General features: G+C 39.6%; 1 protein-coding gene across 4 annotated transcripts in view; it reads left to right on the top strand.

The window, feature by feature from the left end:
• LOC121187770 (rho GTPase-activating protein 42) overlaps positions 1–17,829 on the top strand; it is a 56,119-nt gene that overhangs the window by 30,484 nt on the left and 7,806 nt on the right. For 2 of the 4 annotated variants that reach the window (XM_041047180.1, XM_041047179.1), the window contains exons 4-13: positions 3,066–3,137; positions 10,714–10,815; positions 11,060–11,170; positions 12,504–12,608; positions 13,417–13,546; positions 13,914–14,014; positions 14,659–14,768; positions 15,449–15,505; positions 17,372–17,450; positions 17,762–17,801. In XM_041047180.1, the coding sequence (XP_040903114.1) occupies positions 3,066–3,137; positions 10,714–10,815; positions 11,060–11,170; positions 12,504–12,608; positions 13,417–13,546; positions 13,914–14,014; positions 14,659–14,768; positions 15,449–15,505; positions 17,372–17,450; positions 17,762–17,801 (907 nt within the window). The remainder of the gene's footprint in view (positions 1–3,065; positions 3,138–10,713; positions 10,816–11,059; positions 11,171–12,503; positions 12,609–13,416; positions 13,547–13,913; positions 14,015–14,658; positions 14,769–15,448; positions 15,506–17,371; positions 17,451–17,761; positions 17,802–17,829) is intronic. The other 2 variants (XM_041047182.1, XM_041047181.1) reach the window with 1 other exon arrangement.

The raw sequence follows: 17,829 nt of genomic DNA, 5'->3' as shown, positions 1-17,829 counted from the left end.
TACGATGACTATAACCTACAAGCATATACTGTGCTGTAAGAACAGAAATAAACACAATGTGACACATACAACCTACAGTATATGCACTTAAAGCCATGCCAATACATCTATAACACAATATACTGTATGAATATTTGCAGAATAAAAAAAACATATGGTTCTACCTGATGAGTGCTATACTATCAAGAACTGACCTGGGGGAGAAATTGTCAGACAGAATATACTGTGTGTATTGTAAAAGCTGTAAAAAAAAAAAAAAAAAAACAGACATTTTTTATGGGTAAATAGATGAATGTGGGAGAGAGGACTAGTTGTGTTTCCAAATAGACAGTGGCATTTAAATAAATTCTAAAGATATTTTTTTGACACGTGTCAAAGGTAAACTCTGATTGGTACACTTTGCACCGTTCAGTCTGGTCTGGTCTTGGTGGCATTCTGATCTTTCTGTGCAAATGAACCTCAGAGCAACACTTTTGATCCACTTGATATTTGGACTAGTAAATCAGGAGCAAGGGAAATACAGCACATTGACATTCCTTCCCCTTATCCAGTAATGAAATTGCTTAGCGATATTGCATCCTTTCAAGCATCACACTGTGCTCACTCATATGGATTTAATCCTGTTGAGAGAGGCTGTTGCTGAGGGCATTCGGCACAATGCCAGTTTGAAAGTAATCCATTGAGTCTTAAATAAGTTGGCCTCTTTCAAACATAAAAATCTGAATCAGCTTATTGGAACTTAATATTCAAAACTGATCTGAAATCATGAGCATTTTAAATCTGGACATGTTGATAACAATCTCTATATTCAGAGTGGTTTGGATGTAATGTGCACTAAGTGGCACTACCACTGCTCCACTGTTAATTCCTTTGAAATGAAAAATTGATAACCTATTTGTTCTCATTCCATGTAACTTTCACCCTGATTGTGGTCCTAAAACATCCAAATGTTGTACACAGTCAGGTCTTGGGTACCATTGATTTCTAAATATTAGACCATAATCTCCAAAGCTTACATTGCTGTATGTTTAATTGCCCTGTCCATTTAACTGAAAATGGAAAAAAAAAAAAAAAAAAACTAATGATATTAGAAATCTACATTTAAAGCACGGAAGTACTGCAGGCTCAATTAGACTGAGAGATAAGACAGAGGAAATGACATTATCACACTGGCAGAGTAGTATAATGCTCGCTGTTGACACAGTAGATAACATGATGGCTTCGATATGACTGGAGGATTATAACAGCTAGATTTGATGACCGTCAGATGTCCTCCACACTCTTAATGGAATGTAACTTGTAACTAAATTGTCTTGGTTTATCTCACAGAAGTGCTCTCATTTTTCAGTGCTTTTATAGCCCATCCAGTGGCAGCCTGTGATACGGGTTTTGAGTGGTTGTTTTGCATGTGAAGTGATTTCTGCACACATTCAGATTTATAACAAGCAAGTGATTGTAAATAAAGGTTAAACATAATATTTCTAAGCTCATAGACTTGGTAGCTTTAAACATAACCTCTGATTATTTCAAATATTTTTTATCATCACCTTTTTTAAAAAAAACATCTTATTTGCATTTACAGTATACTGTAAATGCAAATAAGAATGTTGTAAGAATCAATGTCATCTTTCAGTATACATGTGTGAAGTAATTCTACTTTGCAAATAACCCATGTGTCCCAGAGTCTCCAGATTGTTGTTTCAGTTAACACTTTCAGCTGTAATTAATTGTTCATTATTGATATTTTTTCCATTAACCAAATGATTATTTAGTCCAAAAAATAAAGATATCAAAACCATTTCAGCGCCATTTCAGTTTGTGCACATACTTTTTTCCTAAATGTCTCTCCATATTTGAAGGACCACAAATATCACTGTGTAATTAAAGTACATTATTACAACAAAGCTGCAAATTTACACTACAAGCTTACAACATCCAACATTGCTGCATATAAAAGGAGGAGGAAAAATTGTGGGCTCAGAGAGATTGTAGCTTCCTTTTGAAGTCACCCGTTCTGGTTGGTTGATGGAGCTGACAGGGTTATTTTGGGACAATGAAAATGCGCTGTGATTAATGGTTCAAAACAAAAACTCTATCCCGAGACAGTGTGTGTTCAGAGGACTGTAGCTGGGGAGCTGATAGTCCATCTGAGCCGACACCTCTAAATTAGTGCAGGTATCATAGCTGTATTATAGAGCTCACCCCTTAGTTTATCACATACACTCACCACACAGAATAACACCTTAAATCAACCTAAGAGCCATGTCATTTGTGACAGTGCCTCCCGTAGAGCAGCCCCGGCAGTCTGATGTCATCTGATCTCGGTGGATGAAAGCCCATCCACGGGAAATTCAGGAGCGCCTTAATGGCACCTTTCTGAAATGCTCACCTGCAAAGATTGAGCGTAGACTGTAATTGGCACAATATATCTCACCTTATCTGTTTCTGTCTGGAATGAGAAGGTACAGCCTCCAGGAGAGACCTTTTTCTCCGGTCATGACGCAGCGGAGGTCACCAATACGGGGAGACATACCTCAAACATTTAAATGCATTGCAGGCTGCAGTTGTAAAGCTTCCTCATCTGCTGTGCTATGTCATATTTCAGCGAGGTTTGACAATGCTGGTGCTTCACAGCTCACATAAAAAGGCTTCATTTTCTTCTATCTAGCAGGACCATTGTTGAGTGCTCTATCTCTTATCTCTGCAGTGCTCATTTTAGTACCTCACTGCAACGCATTGTTCATTGTTGCTGGTTCAAGAGATATTAATGGATGTGATTGCTCTATCCTCCACTTGTGTTTGGACTCAGTGCATCCGTCCGTATTTGACTTAGGCCGGATAATTCTCAGTGCTGTAATTTCCTGTGTGTCATACACTTTGTGGCATATTTGTAAAGCAAGAGCTTTGTAATACAACTGAATATCTTCTAGATTAAAGGTTTTTGTGATATTTTTCCTTCTGATAGTCATTTTAAATTATTCAGAAGGTTACAGGGAGTCAGATGACATCTTTCATTCAGTCTGACATCTGTCTGTCTCTGTATCTTTCTTTATTTTTCATTTCAGATTCAGAATGCCGATGATGTTTTGATTACGCCCTTGGAAAAATTTCGGAAGGAGCAAATCGGTGCTGCGAAGGTAGGAGACCACCTACACATGCAATTAGCAGTTGAACAGCAGAGAATATTTCATGTGTTCTGACACCTCTACCTCACCCCCTTCATCTCCCCTACAGTATGTAAATCATTAATTAAAAGTAAATCGTGACACTGTTTAGAGAAGTGGCCTGCTCCTAATTAATCAGACTGATAGGGGCCATAAAGAAAGATGTCAATTTGTGAGCGTGATATTAAAAGATATTAAGAATTGAAAAGATCATCTGTTTTCTAAGGGGGCTAGTTTATGCTTAGTTAAGGGTGGCGTACTGAACCAAACCATTATCTTTTTGAAAACTATATTAATGAATATATTACTGTATTTCACACTTCATTTCATGTATTTCGATGCAAATAGTAAATATTTGAAGATGTGCAAAGGCTCTGTTTCACCATCTTCAGTATCACAGCCCAAGTACTGTTCATCCTTCAAAGATGCTTCTGCTTGATCAAGCAGCAAAGACTTTTTTAATGCATTTATAATCTGATTACTGTAAACTTACAGCATCTGATATGTTGCATTCACCATTTTTGTAATCAGATTACTGTAACCCTGTTACATGCCATACATTCCTCCCTAACCTATTGGATATAGAGGATTGATATCAGTAGGGATTCTGCAGAGTGTTGCTTGAAGGCATCCTGGTTCCACAGTGGATTGGTTGTTGAAGCTGGAGTAGTTGCAAACAACAGTGTGGGTTTGCTGCTACAAGCTATGCTTTCATTCCTGGCCAACTCAAAGGCATAAAATGAAAGTACAGCAGCTTGTTTGTGGTCATTCCCTTGGTGAGATCACACATGAACAAGCTGGTAGAACTCGAGTCTTTATACAGATCTCCCACTGAGTTTCTGAGTCCACTGCTAACTCTACACCTGACACTGTGAATCATTTGCACATCTTTGCATGACCCTTACCCATGTGAGAGGCATTCCAGCCTAAAAGTCAGACTCCAGCCCATCTCGATTTATTTTACATGGCTTGACAGTCACTGTTCTGCAAAAATAGTATTTTACTATTCTTCATTGGTGTCTTCACAAGCCAACCTGCAGTGTAACTAGGAGCTATTTCTCTTCTTAGTGTTGAGGAGTGAACATCAATCACGCTTCTCTTTACTGGCCAGACTAAATAACCATTGTGACTTCATGTCTCAACCATCACATGTGTCTACCATAATGAAATAGCATATTCTGCTGCCATCTCTTTCCCTCACTCTCCCATCACAGTGCTCAGTGTTATTGCCCCAACTCCTCTGTATGTTTATGAAATGGTTTCTTAAAAGCCACAGCCCCCGTCACTCCCACTACCTCTTATTTCCTCCGACCACTTCCTCCTAATGGCTCTCTCCTTCTACGGCCCATCCCCCGCTAAACATTAGCCCAACTAGAGTGAGATAAAAGGCAGACTTCACGAGTGGCTGAGCAACTTTCCACAGTTCCGAGAATCTGAAGAGATCTGCAGCCTGTCTGCCCCTTCTAGTTACTGCGCTTCATGTCTGAGAACGTCAGTTGGACAAACACGGAGCTCTTGCCTTATATGGGTATACTGCGAGTAATCCCACTGAGGTTACGTACCAGTGTATCAGCTTCCTAGGCACAAGCACAACACTTTCATGGCCATAACACACTAACAGATTGACTGTAGCACTACATAACATATTAGGCACAGTCTGCTTCACACAAGGCTGTACTAAATGTTTTGGAAGAAAAACCCTCAAACTTTGCACAGTCTACAACAAATACACATCGAGAAAGAGCCATGAGAACTCAAACAATAGTGTATTTTCACTGGAACATCGACTTACCATATGTGCTGGCTGCCAAAGTGGGATGTAGAACTGAAATTATTGTTACACTTCTTTTTTTGTGTTTCAGATATATTTTTTGTGAGCTGAAAGGTGATAACTTCCCAGGCAAAAAACAATATTTTCAGAAGTGAAATAAGGAATGAAAATGTGTCCTGGTTTCAGTTTAGAGTAGACACACAGTTTGCTGTCACTGCGTCAACATGGTCAGCTTCTGTTCATCCGCTAACCCATCTCCTACAACACAGACCTCAACCTGAGGGTGTAACTTTCACATAGACCTGCTGTTCTAAGGGTTACACGGGTTGATTTTCTTTCCACAAACTGAGAACCATTGGAGGTAAACTGCCTAAAGCTGTGTCTACACTATTGTTGTGTATTTGTGTGTTTGTTGGTTGTCAGATTATTTAAGGCCTTGAAATTTAAAGAAACCCCAGGGACACTTTCTCAAGAAAATACCAGGGGGTGTCAAACTGCCGGGTGGCATTCCTGCTTTCTGAAATTTTGACACTATTATATTCCCTTCAAGGGTCTTCAACATTAGGGGCACCATAGGGGTCCCCCTCTAGCTGAGTGTGAAGAATTAGTGCAAACAGACCCAGATGGGAGTCAGATGGCCACCGATAATTTGAGCTGTCCTCATCCTACAAAGGGTGCACAGACATCAGATGATTTTTTTGGCTAGTTATGGTCTCCAGAGGCAGAAGTGACATTTGCATTCATGCATAATCCCAAAATATGCTAACCAAGACGCTGTGGAGTAAAGGGATCAATTAAAGTGGTTTGGGGATATGTTCGCCAGCTGTGAGCTTCACCAAAACTTTGAAATCATACAAATATGTACAGTATGTTTTAATACTTTCATTAACCTTAGGATGTTGTGGTAAGTCAGTAGGCCTAGGTAAGAACCTACCTTATGCATATGGCTTTTCCTCTACCCATCTCACTTTGATTTGTGTTGCAACTAAACACTGGAAATTAGGTTTGGGCAAAAGCGAACTGATGTCCGGGAGATATGCAAATTATGTTGCATAACAAACTTTGCAGATTGTCGGTTAATATGTTATTGATTCATCAAAGAAATGCACACTGCATTAAGACAAGAAAACTGCAACAGGCTTTGAAAACACTTAACCTAATAACCGTGACAGAAAAAATTAACATGACAGCTCTGCAGATGACACTCACTCAAACTTCATGCTGTAAAAAACCCAAAATGCATGAATAATGTGATGCAAATTAAATAGAATTCTTTCCATTACTCTCATGTCTGTCGCCTAATTTTTCACTGTGCCCTACCCAATAAAACAGAAACACCATTAAAACAACCAAAGTAATTACTTTTTGTCCTAATCACCAGGATTTTACAAGGCAGTCAAAGTAGACCTTGAGAGGTCGGTCTTTACCTGTTTGAACAGAGCAGCCATCCACTGTAAATATGTCAGCTTCTTGCCTTTTGCAAAAGCAATATGTATTAAATTAGATTACATACAAACAGTAACATTATCCAGAATTGAATTAAAAGTAAAGGGCCTGGAAGTATGGTAATTCAACAATATTCTACATTATTGCTATCGTGTAATTTTGAAATCATATGCACAACATAATGAAAAACAAACAAACAAACAAAAAATCCTCTAACTCACTATCTACTGTTATAGCTGTTATTGTATTTTCACATAATCTTCAAAACTGATGACTGGTTATCCTGGATAACTAATCTTATTGTTTTTTAATTCAGGTATTCATGGCACTTGTTAACCTGAGAAGTTGTGTGTTTTTTTTTTTCTTTTTGTGTGTGTTTACATTGACATGCGTTTTATGGAGGACAGTTTCTTTCTAAATAACCTCTTATCTATCTGACAGTATCTGCTGTGTACTACAATGGAACAGTGACTTCATGGAATCATTTTGAAGGATGAACTAACATAATGGCTCGTAGTCTTACTGTATTCCCTTCTAGTGTACACACACTAGAGCTGACAGTGACACAGAACACAGGGCTGAGTGCTTATGTTTCATGTCAGTCCCTCTCTGTGATCAACCTTTCCTGCCATTGTCTCTGGGTTTAATAAAGCAGAATTATCCTGAAAATAATCCTCAGGAATAAACAGAGGACTGGCCAGCAGTTAAATTTCACTAATAAAATCTTTATCCTTCAAATCCGGGTTCAGCAACTATTGGATTGGACACTGGAATCAAATTCATATCAAAACAAACTCTTAAGTGATACTATTATAAAATCTGGATATATGAGGGAAAAAAAACCCTGATGCTGACATTAACTTCCTGTTACCTCGACTATAATTAGGCTGGTCTGAGGGAGCTCTTCAGTCATGGGCTTAGTCATGGCCAACACTAACCAGTGACATAGTCCAAAACAAATAATCATCAGATGCGTAATCTTAACAAGGACTTCCAAACTTCCTTGTCTTTTCCCACTCATTATCTTTCTGGTTAGGTGGTGAGAGCAAAGTTTGGATTGATCTTGACAGGGAGAAGCCTAAGGGATCCCTATAGGATACAGTATAGACCTATATTTATGCAGAGCTTGTCAAAAGACACTGTAACAAAAGAGAAGCTTTTGAAGATTGATCTTATGAAGATCCCAGCTTTTTTTTCTCCTTGCAGCTTTGCTCAGACGTTAAGAGTTTCTCTGAGATCAGTTACAAAGGAAATGTCACTGTTTACCTGCAAAGTGTGCATAGTATGTGGAGCCTTTGTACTTTTATTTTTATTATTTTAAATTTATTACATCATGTGCCAGAGAGAGCAGAAGCACTGATAAATGTTCAGTTTTAGAATAAAGGTTTACAGTTTGCCTCACACATATCCACACTCTAAATGTGGTCTATATAGAAGTCGGTGTATTTGTTTTTCAACTCCTCAGAAGCAGATGTTTGTAATTATTTTGTGTTAATTGGCCAACTTTTAGCACGCTGTGATGTCTCCTCAGGAAGTGGGATTTCAGGTAAGGAAAGAGACATTTTTGGCTTTGCAGCAAAGTAACTGAACTCAAACCGAATCCTTCTGTTCTCCTTGCCTCCCCTGTGGAAGTGAGACCAGCTCATGTGTGGTGGAGCATCAAAATAACCCGGCCATTTTTATTTAATCACCATTCTGGACCCCTGCTCCAATTAGATGTCTCTAATGAGCTCATAGAGATAGGTTGCAGAGTTCTCCCTTTCATGTCACTGTTCAGAGAATCCATTTAAAATGAACATGTGGTGAAATATGCTGCATACGATGCCTCGCAACCCATTGATGTTTGTATTATTCCAGGGTGTCGGTCGGAAGTGAGGAAATGTTGTGTGGTAGTGTGTGATATCTGGGGTTCTCTCCTCTATATACACACACAGACACATTCGACCTCTCTTGCCACTTACATCTGTTACCATGGCGATGAGGCTCAGAAATGATGGCCCTGAGGCTCGTTAGGGCCAGTGTCAAAATTTGCGTTGTACTGCTTGCGCCCAACTATTCCTCCTGCCATCTTGATGCCTGTTCTCGGCATCTTTCTTTAGCAAACCAAGAACACCTGATGATCAGAAGTAAGGCTGCCTACAGTTTTTTTTCTCTCTGTGCTAGTATACTAGCAATTAGCAAATTCACCCATACTACAGCTGGCATCAAAGAGCTCTTAACAGAAACATGAGGCTTGCCAGTTAGAAATTCCACTACAGAGGAATCTACATCAGAATATTCTCTTCCTGCATCTGATTTATTTATGAGGGCGAACAAAGCAATCAGATGAGGAAATCTCCCAAGTGGTAAGTTCATGTGTGTTTCGGGCACCACAGAGTGTTGGGAAGTGCTTTGGCTTTATCCATTCCCAGCCAGCTGATTACTCTGGGGTGCTGGCATTAGTCTCTATCAGAAACTCCCACCTCATGTGTGCTTCAGGGTATATATCTATCCACATCTATGTCCTATGCCACCACATGTTGGTCTTCAAAGCCTTTTTGCCTGCAATGCAACCCCCCTTCTCTGGGAGAGTCTTTGCAATTTAAATCGCTCATATTCCACTCTGATTGCACAAACATATCCGGAGGTGGTGGGGGTGGGAGGGTGGTGCTCAACACATGGACAAACCAACAAACACCTGGTGTTCTGCTTGGGTATCATTACGGTAGCACCAGTTTATACACGTCCTGCCTGGATCAAAAAAAAAAAAAAAAGCAGGACACTTGGGGTGACTTAATCAGGCTGGCACTGCCTCACAGATTCACTGCAGCTCTGAGTCACTACATGCTCTTTGTAAGTGTGAAAGAGTTAGTCCAGATGTACGGAGGAGTGTTTTTTCTGAGGAGTTTTCTGGCACACTCAAACTGGTCAGCAGTGCTGGGAGATTCCTGCTGTGACTGCGGGCCTCAGCTAAACCTAAATCTCTTAATTTAATGTGATCCCCGGTGCGTGTGCGCGCATGTGTCTGTGCCATGCTTGCGAGCGTGTTTGTTGGTATTTTCCCCACGGCTTCAGTTGTATGCATCCTCACAAAATAATGTCACGTCAACAGCTCTCACAATGGCAGTCAGTCAGCTCCTTTTTGAAAAAAAAAAAAAAAAAAAAAAACGCTCAGACCTTTAGGGAAATTTATTTCCTGTCAGAGTGATATCATATTTAATCATATGTTTATGTTGCTATCCACCTGTTTATTTTCTCTTTGTTTCTGAATAACAAGTATATCCGCAATTGATTTTTTTTTCTCCACTCCTAAAAAGATCATTCCTGGACCAGACACGACAAGAAAGATGGAAATAAGATGCTACTACATGAAATTATCTATTGATTTTTGTGCTATACTTGTAATAGTTTTGTAGGAGGGTTGCAGTGTCTTATGGTGAATTCTTCCAGTGTGTTTAACTGCTGTGGGGGTTGCTGAGGCAGAACACTGTTCTAGGTCATATCAGTAGCTAGTAGATTAGATTTGCTAAATTTCAGGGCCATGAAAATGAAAACAAACAAGCAGGATCTGGTTACAGTGGCTTTTTTTCGTCACAACCCAGCCTACCCCCAAATTCCATCTCTCCACTAGCCACTTTATGAATGCTTGCATAGTGAGATGGGCATTAAGTGGGCAAAGCTTCATTTAGAGGTCAGACTTACAGATGAGACACTTGAATGCTCTCACACAGACAGGTTCTCTATGCTTGGCCAGAGTCTGATTAATGCCTGTGAAGTGGATCTTTTTGGGTGAAATTTTCAATCTCTTAGTCCATATGCTTTATAGATGGGCATCTGGCATGAAAAGCGCATTTCCTGTTCCTTCCACAGAGCCTTCTGGGACACTGTCTGAATCCTGGGACTCGTGACTATAGAGCTTGACTTGTCTTTGCAGGTGGAGCATAACAAGGAAGGAAAATGCAAACAGCATCCAGCCGGTCCTGTCTGTGACGGTGCCAAATGCATAATGCTATTGATGATTTACAGTGTTATGTATTTTGCTGTGAACTTACGTCCCCAGCTGGGCCACTGTGAGAATAATAGCGTATATTTCTCAGAAGCCCTATTGATAATGCCGAGTCCTTATTGACCATGCCGACACCGTCTACTCGTCATTACACGGTCATATGCCACTTTTATGGCCTGTAATAATCTATTGACAGGAATTTTAAATGACATGTGGCAAATGGCACATGGATATGTAGTTAGACCTCCACCTAGTGGCGGCTCAATCTCACACACACCCACACCAAGAATACATAACACAGTTTTGGTAATGTTTAAGCCTTTCATGTTTCTCGTGGACCTTTTTAGGAGGGGAAGAAGAAATTCGATAAGGAAACAGAGAAGTACTACTCCACGCTTGAGAGACACCTCAACTTGTCATCTAAAAAGAAGGAGGCATATCTGCAGGAGGTAAAGCCAAAACAAATTTTCTCATCCCTAACATGTCTTTGAATAATGCTGTTTTATGCTTGGCTGAGTGTCTCCTAAAAATAAAGCTATTGTTTGTGCACCATTCTTTGTTCATTACCTGTCTAAGCACACACGGTCTCCAGGTGGTGATGTAAGCATTAACTCTCTGTCCACACACAGACTCTCCCAGCTTGACCCCTGTCTTTGTTATGGCACTAACCCTGGTTTGTTTGTTCATTCTCAGGCTGACACACAGATTGATAAGGAGAGACAGCTTTTTTATGATGCCTCCCTTGAGTACGTTTTCAAAATACAAGAAGTGCAAGAAAAGAAGAAATTTGAGTTTGTTGAGCCGGTAAGAAAAGTATTCTTATATTTCTTTGCTTAGTGTCAGTGTTGAATGCATATTGATGATGCAGTAATTGCTATGCCTATTTTGCTATATATGGTATTTAGTCAAAAGATTAGCTTAAGTGGCATATAGTCAAAATAGCACAGAATATTTGTACTTACTGCTGATGGAAGTGGCTTTTTAAATGTCTCCTGTTTTCTCCTGAGTTTAGACAGACACAATTATACATCTCTCGCAGGTATATATCTGTGCTTGTATATTCCACGCATTTGTCATCTTCATCACAAATTCTCTGTAATATAGTCGATCCATTTGGGGAAGCTAGTGAGTAAAATTAAATAAAGTGGTTGTTGTCAAACAAAACAAGACAAAGTGGCAGTGCAAATCAAAGGCTCTATAAAAGCCCCCACCTTAGAGATGTGTGGAGGTAATTCTAACATGTTTAGCAGAGAAGTTACCAGGAAACATTAAGTTCTCTAGGTGTTAAATGTCTGGGAACGTGAGATGGGAGCAAAGTGGCTGTTTTAAAAGCCCCCACTCCCATTTGTTTACATCCAATGGCAGCTCACCCAGAACCCAGGCCAGAAATGTAAATCTCCAGGCCCAGGTAGTGCTGGGAAAAATGACAGGGCTCAGCCTTGCCTGTGATGAATCTGGGAACAGATAAGATGGTTCATCCTTGAACATTTGATATACCAGGCCTCATCCTAGAAATCAAATCAGTGGTTGTGGATTTGACTGAGAGCCGCTCTATGTTTACGGGATCCTCTATGCTAGAGATAGAATCATTTTTTTCCTCCAACACTACTGCCAGTTCTATTTCCACAATTGTCAAGGATGTTTCTGTGTTACACAGAAGTAAGATCAATATCTGTCAGCCATAAAGAACCTCAACTTCCTGAAACTTTCTTTTTCTGGCCTTCATCCTGTGTGCAATGATATGAAAATATTTAATTTCATCAGATTTGTTAATTCATTTTTCTACAATGTACAATGTTGTGTAATACAAAGTTAATTTTACTGACAATGCCATATGTATAGTGTGAATATTAATGTGGTGATTGATAGCACTCAATTTACACAAATTGTGTACTTTTCAGATTACAGCATTGAAATTAAATCCATGGTTAAAAAATAAAAATCACCACAGACTGGACTTCCCATGTTTTTCAGATACAAAATGATAATTGTGTGATTATAATAGTGATCATTGTTTCTTGTCATCAAAATGGACTCTTTATGTTGTAATATACTTTTAAAATGTGCTATCCTTGTGTGAACTGGTAATCCAGCTTTATATTGTTTATTAACACACTTAAATATTGTTCCTCTCCAGCTCCTGGCCTTTCTTCAGGGTCTGTTTACATTCTACCATGAAGGATATGAGCTGGCTCACGAATTTGAGCCATACAAACAGCAGCTCCAGTTCAACCTACAGAACGTAAGTCTGGACACCTCAGGGCTGTGCACAAAGGCAACCAGCCACGTAATCAGATTCTGCAGCTTATCATACCCCAATAAAACAAGCAGAGTTTTCACAAATGGATAGCTGTGTGATTAAAAGAGATTCTTTGCAGCACAGAGGATCGATATTTTCAGAGTGTTGTGTTGCAGGCAGTTACTGCAGGCCATTAAATGCTAGTGTGTCAAAAAATAGTTAGAGATTGGAGTAAAACTACAGCTGCTGCCGCGTTCCCTGCTTCCATCACTATGGCCTCACCACTTGCAGCCTGAGGGCCCAGATTTCACCCTGACCCAAAGTGTCAATGCCATTGCCCTTACAATTTCCACTCCATAACCCTCTTTCCATGTCTTCAGATGCAGAGAGCTCTAATAAGAGCTGGAGAAGGTGAGGCTGTCTCAGCTTCTCTCTGCTTGGCGATATGGAACAGCCTCATGCTGACCTTTTTGACTCCAAAAAAGAGGATTTCTTGCAGCATTAACAACTGAGACTCTGTTTTAATGTGGGATCATCTCAAGTACATTTTTCCAATATAAATTTAACGTGTTTTAATAAGATGCCATGTCAGTTTTTCCAAATGGTTTCCCAATGTGTTATTCTTTTTCTCAGGTGTTCTCATGCAGCTGCAAAAATATGAAGCGTTTGCCAGCTGACATTTTTCCTTTATTCATTGTAGGAAGCAAAATAAGGGTATTTTTGAGATGGGAAGTCACAAGAAAAAAAATGCCAGTTCACAACATGTCATCTGTTAATGCAATGATAACACAATCCAACATTTTCCACACAGACACGAAACAACTTTGTGAGCACCAAGCAGGAAGTGGAGAAGCTGATGAAGAGGATAAGGTCTGCAGATCAGGACTATAAACCCCCAGGCCAGTGGACGATGGAAGGCTTCCTGTACGTCCAGGAGAAACGTGAGTCTTTCAGGCTGGGCTTCCAGCCAGCCAGGCCCTCTCACTCTCTCCCCCGCGCCTCACTTGTAAGTGCATGGTTTTACATCCATCACCATAAACATGTCTTGAGTTCTCCCAGGCCTCTGTAGAAGAGATCCTCAGACACAGAGCTCATCATTCATCCTGTTTACGGATTCGCTTTGATGTGCTCTCAAACAAAGGGGGAGAATACCACAAATGGTAGATTTTTATCAGCAGCAACAAACAATTTTTGATTTATCACACTTTAATTGCAAATTGATTTTCAGAAGACTTTCCAGAAGCCTGCGATTCTGAGAAAAACATTCTGGCTCAGCTACCATTTTCTTTTTTTGTTTTTCTGTCCTAGGTCCTCTGGGATGTACTTGGACACGTCACTACTGCACGTACAAGAAAGGCAGCAAGACCTTCTCCATGAGCAACACTGAAAATAAGTCGGCTGGGAAACAGGTAGTTTAGCTTAGCCTAGTTTAACTTAGCTTAGTTAACTTCATCTTCATCAACTTCATCATAGCTGAGTTTATTTTAATTTAGTTTAGAGTAGTTGCATATACAAATGATACAAGCTGAGAAAAGACTGAGCAAGTATAAACTGTGTGGGTGACACAAAGAACCCCCTTGAGGCTTATAAGAATGTTTCAACCCCAGAGGGAAAAAAGAGGGACAGAAAACAAAAGACTTGCTAACTCAAGGCAGACAAAAATGGTTGAAAGATAACAAAATCCACAAATAACAAGAAAAGGAAACTCAAGGAATGAAAATAACCTTTTAGCACAGTATGCTAGGGGCCATCAACTGAACAGATTCCCTTCATTTGCAAGCATTTACGTGTACAAATGAGTGAAAACTTCATGAGACCTCATGCAGATCAAATAATTAACTTATAACTATTTTATTATGTGAATTAGATCAACCAACTGCCACCATGCTATAAGTTTTTGCCTGCACTAACTGAATGATCAAATTACTGTTTTTAGACTTGTATCAACATTAGTATTTTGAGGGCACAGTTAGAGATAAAACCTTAACAGGTTCATTCATATTTCTGTTTTTCATCTCAGTTTATATTTATTAATGCACTGTTTTTATTTTAGAATGGTGTTGTCCTGAACCAGCCAGAGATGTTCAAACTCAAATCCTGCATTCGGAGGAAAACAGACTCCATCGACAAGCGTTTCTGCTTTGATATCGAAGTGGTGGAGAGGTCTGTGACTGCCTGAATTATCTACATGTTCCCAAAATGTCTTAAGACTTACATGGACTGAAAACGCACAAACACAAAACGTGATATTAAATGCTATTAAATACATTTGTTTTCCATCACTGATTTGGACGGTGTATTTAAAGAAAACAAGTTTTAAAAATCACAAATTATTGAGTATCCACAAATCAATATGCAACAGTTTGATCATGACATTCTCTACAATATACAGTATAACATACAGGCCACTGGATAAATTGTATAAATTATAATAGTTACCACGGCAATGCTTACGTAAACTTTAGTCTGCCAAAACAAAAGTCACCAACATGTAGTTAAACAGGGATTTTTTTTTTGAAGAAGAAGAAGCAGATTGAAGAAGCGCATGTGGGATGTTGTGTTTTCATGCATTTTGTGTTCTATTAAACCCAACTGATACTTGCAATTAACCCAGATTGTCATGGGAGTACACAGCATTTGAACATGCAAGAGCTGTTCAGGTTTGATTAACATCTTCAAAGACTCCCCGTTTAGCAGTGTTACGTTTTCAGCTCTGTTTGTGTCCTGCATGTTCCTCAAGTCCTCTCTCTACCAAGCTCTTGTTTGTTGTTATGTCCACTACATCAATATTTACTCTATATTTGAACCAATTCCGTCTTTTCTCTGTGTTCATGTCAATGTAGAAGTGACATCTGTCGTGGAACTCTTTTCAGACCACTTCAGTTTTTCTGTAAAGTCCGGTATGTGAACTGACCAGTGCTGCCCTTTCAGTGCAGTTGCATGTGCTGCATGTGTTCTGCTAATCATATCATTCACTCAGTCGCAAATCCAAACCCTCTAATGAAATACTCTTGCCTTCTTGCCACTTCACAAAATCAGACACCACTTAGGAAATATGGGCCAAAGGATATAGACATATTGTTAAATTATTTCAACTTGTCTGCAATTACTCAAAATAATATGTTGATTTATGTAATTCAGAGAATCAATAGATCCTGTTGCCTCTCTTTAAGAAGGTTGAAATCTTTACGCTGCATGGGAAGATTCATAACTGATTTGTATTTAATTTAATGTTTTACTGAGCAGTAGGTTAAAGGATTGGCCAAAGATCAAACACCTTTAAGCGGCTGTTTGCTGATTAACAGAGGCTGAACTGATCAAGCCGTAATTTATAAAAACTTGATAGGAGCTCATTATTGCGATGTGTACTTCAGGATATAGACTTAGCTTATCACCGTGCATTATTGTTGCTCTGCACCAGCAGGGCCAGCGCTGCTCACCCTTGGTGAGTGTTGCTGAGCATGGACAATAACTGCAGTTTATTTGCAGGACAACTCATTTATCATAAACAGTGATGCCCCAAGGTGCTTGTTCCAACCACAAGGACAATGTGGGCCAAGCTCCAGTCAGCTTCAAGCTCATCCATTCATCCTCATTATAATAAACATGCTGTTACACCTATAGCCCAGTCAGAATCAGGCCAACCATCTTAGAGCCTCATTTTTAAAGTGTTTCTTCTACCCAAATTACTAAAAGCTTATTTAGCTATGCAAATAGTTTAAGAAGTTAATTTATTTGCTTTTGATTTTGAGATATTCATCTCTGAAATTTCTGCCTCCATTTCAATGAACAGTATTTCATTTGAGGTCCTCGAAGCAATGAAAAATGTTATCTGAAAAAAATCAACAGCAACATGTCTTTCTAGAAAGCGTGTCCCAGATGAAAAGTGATAACAGGCTGTTACATGGCTTAAGCTAATGCGGTCACTGTTTCTGGAGAGAGACGTTGCTTTTGAATCTTTTAAGTATTGTTAACATCATAAATAGAATTCTTCACACATCCACTGTACTGGGTTGGAGGCCTTAATATCAGAGACAGATATCTGAAAACCTGTTCAGATAAATCCAAAACTATCTGCATGGCAAAAACCACTAGAGGTTACATTAAAAATGTGGAGGGTTTTTTTGTTTTGTGTGTGTGTGTGTGTGTGTGTGTGTGTGTGTGTGTGTGTGTGTGTGTGTGTGTGTGTGTGTGTGTGTGTGTGTGTGTGTGTGTGTGTGTGTGTGTGTGCGTGTGTGTGCGTGCGTGTGTGTGTGTGTGTGTGTAATATGGTTCATACGACACATTCATTGTAACACAAGCAACCTGACATGGCTCCATGCTAGTATTAACTATCACTACTGGGTGGGGTGAAGGTATTTTGTTTGTAGCCAGCCATCACACAATGTTGTATCATCATGTTATTGCCAAAGGAAGCAGTGCAACCACTTAAATGCAGACAATGTGTAGACCAGTTTCAGCCTATGAAGCAAATAGTCTGGAGACTCAAGAACTTACCTGCTGTAGAGAGGATGCAGGTATATTCATCTTGGGTGCAAAAACAATTAATCACTCTAAGATTAAGCACGTGTAGCCTTTAACGGTGTGTGGAATGTGAAGCACCAAGCCGACCGAGGGCACTGTTTGATGTCAAGCATTTGCACACAAGCTATTTTAGTCACACTAGTCCTTTTATAGTGGTCTCAGCCAGCGTAAACATGGTCTGTCCAGGGCCCCCAAGGCAATGAGATCAGACTGAGACCAGCTTTTCTCTGAAATCTTTCCAGGCATGGCGTTATGACACTGCAGGCACTGTCAGAGTCCAACAGAAGACTGTGGCTGGAGGCCATGGATGGCAAGGAGCCGGTGAGGAACTCTGCTTGTTTGTCTTTGAAATATTCATTTTGTGCTGGCTCCTGTTTGGCCAGGATGTTTATTAGTTGTTTGCTTAACAAGAAAACAATACCAAAATTGAATTATTTGTCACTGGCACCCTCTTCTGGTGGCTCCAGTTGAGGTCCTTTTAAGAAACCATGACCTCACCATCCACTTGTGCTAATAATACAACTGTCCAGGAGCACTGAGAAGAAAACTGTGTGACACATTTCTCCCCTTTCTGGAATTGTGTTCAATTTTGAAGGAAAGAGTTAATAATGATTTCTGTAACCTTTTTCTAGATTTACAACCTGCCAGCCATATTAAGCAAAAAGGAAGAGAGTAAGTCTTTTTATTAATCTTTCCAAAC

This window comes from Toxotes jaculatrix, chromosome 9 (genome assembly GCF_017976425.1).
Source record: "Toxotes jaculatrix isolate fToxJac2 chromosome 9, fToxJac2.pri, whole genome shotgun sequence".
Lineage (NCBI taxonomy): Eukaryota > Metazoa > Chordata > Actinopteri > Toxotidae > Toxotes > Toxotes jaculatrix.
This window is presented reverse-complemented; position numbering and strand designations above follow the sequence as displayed.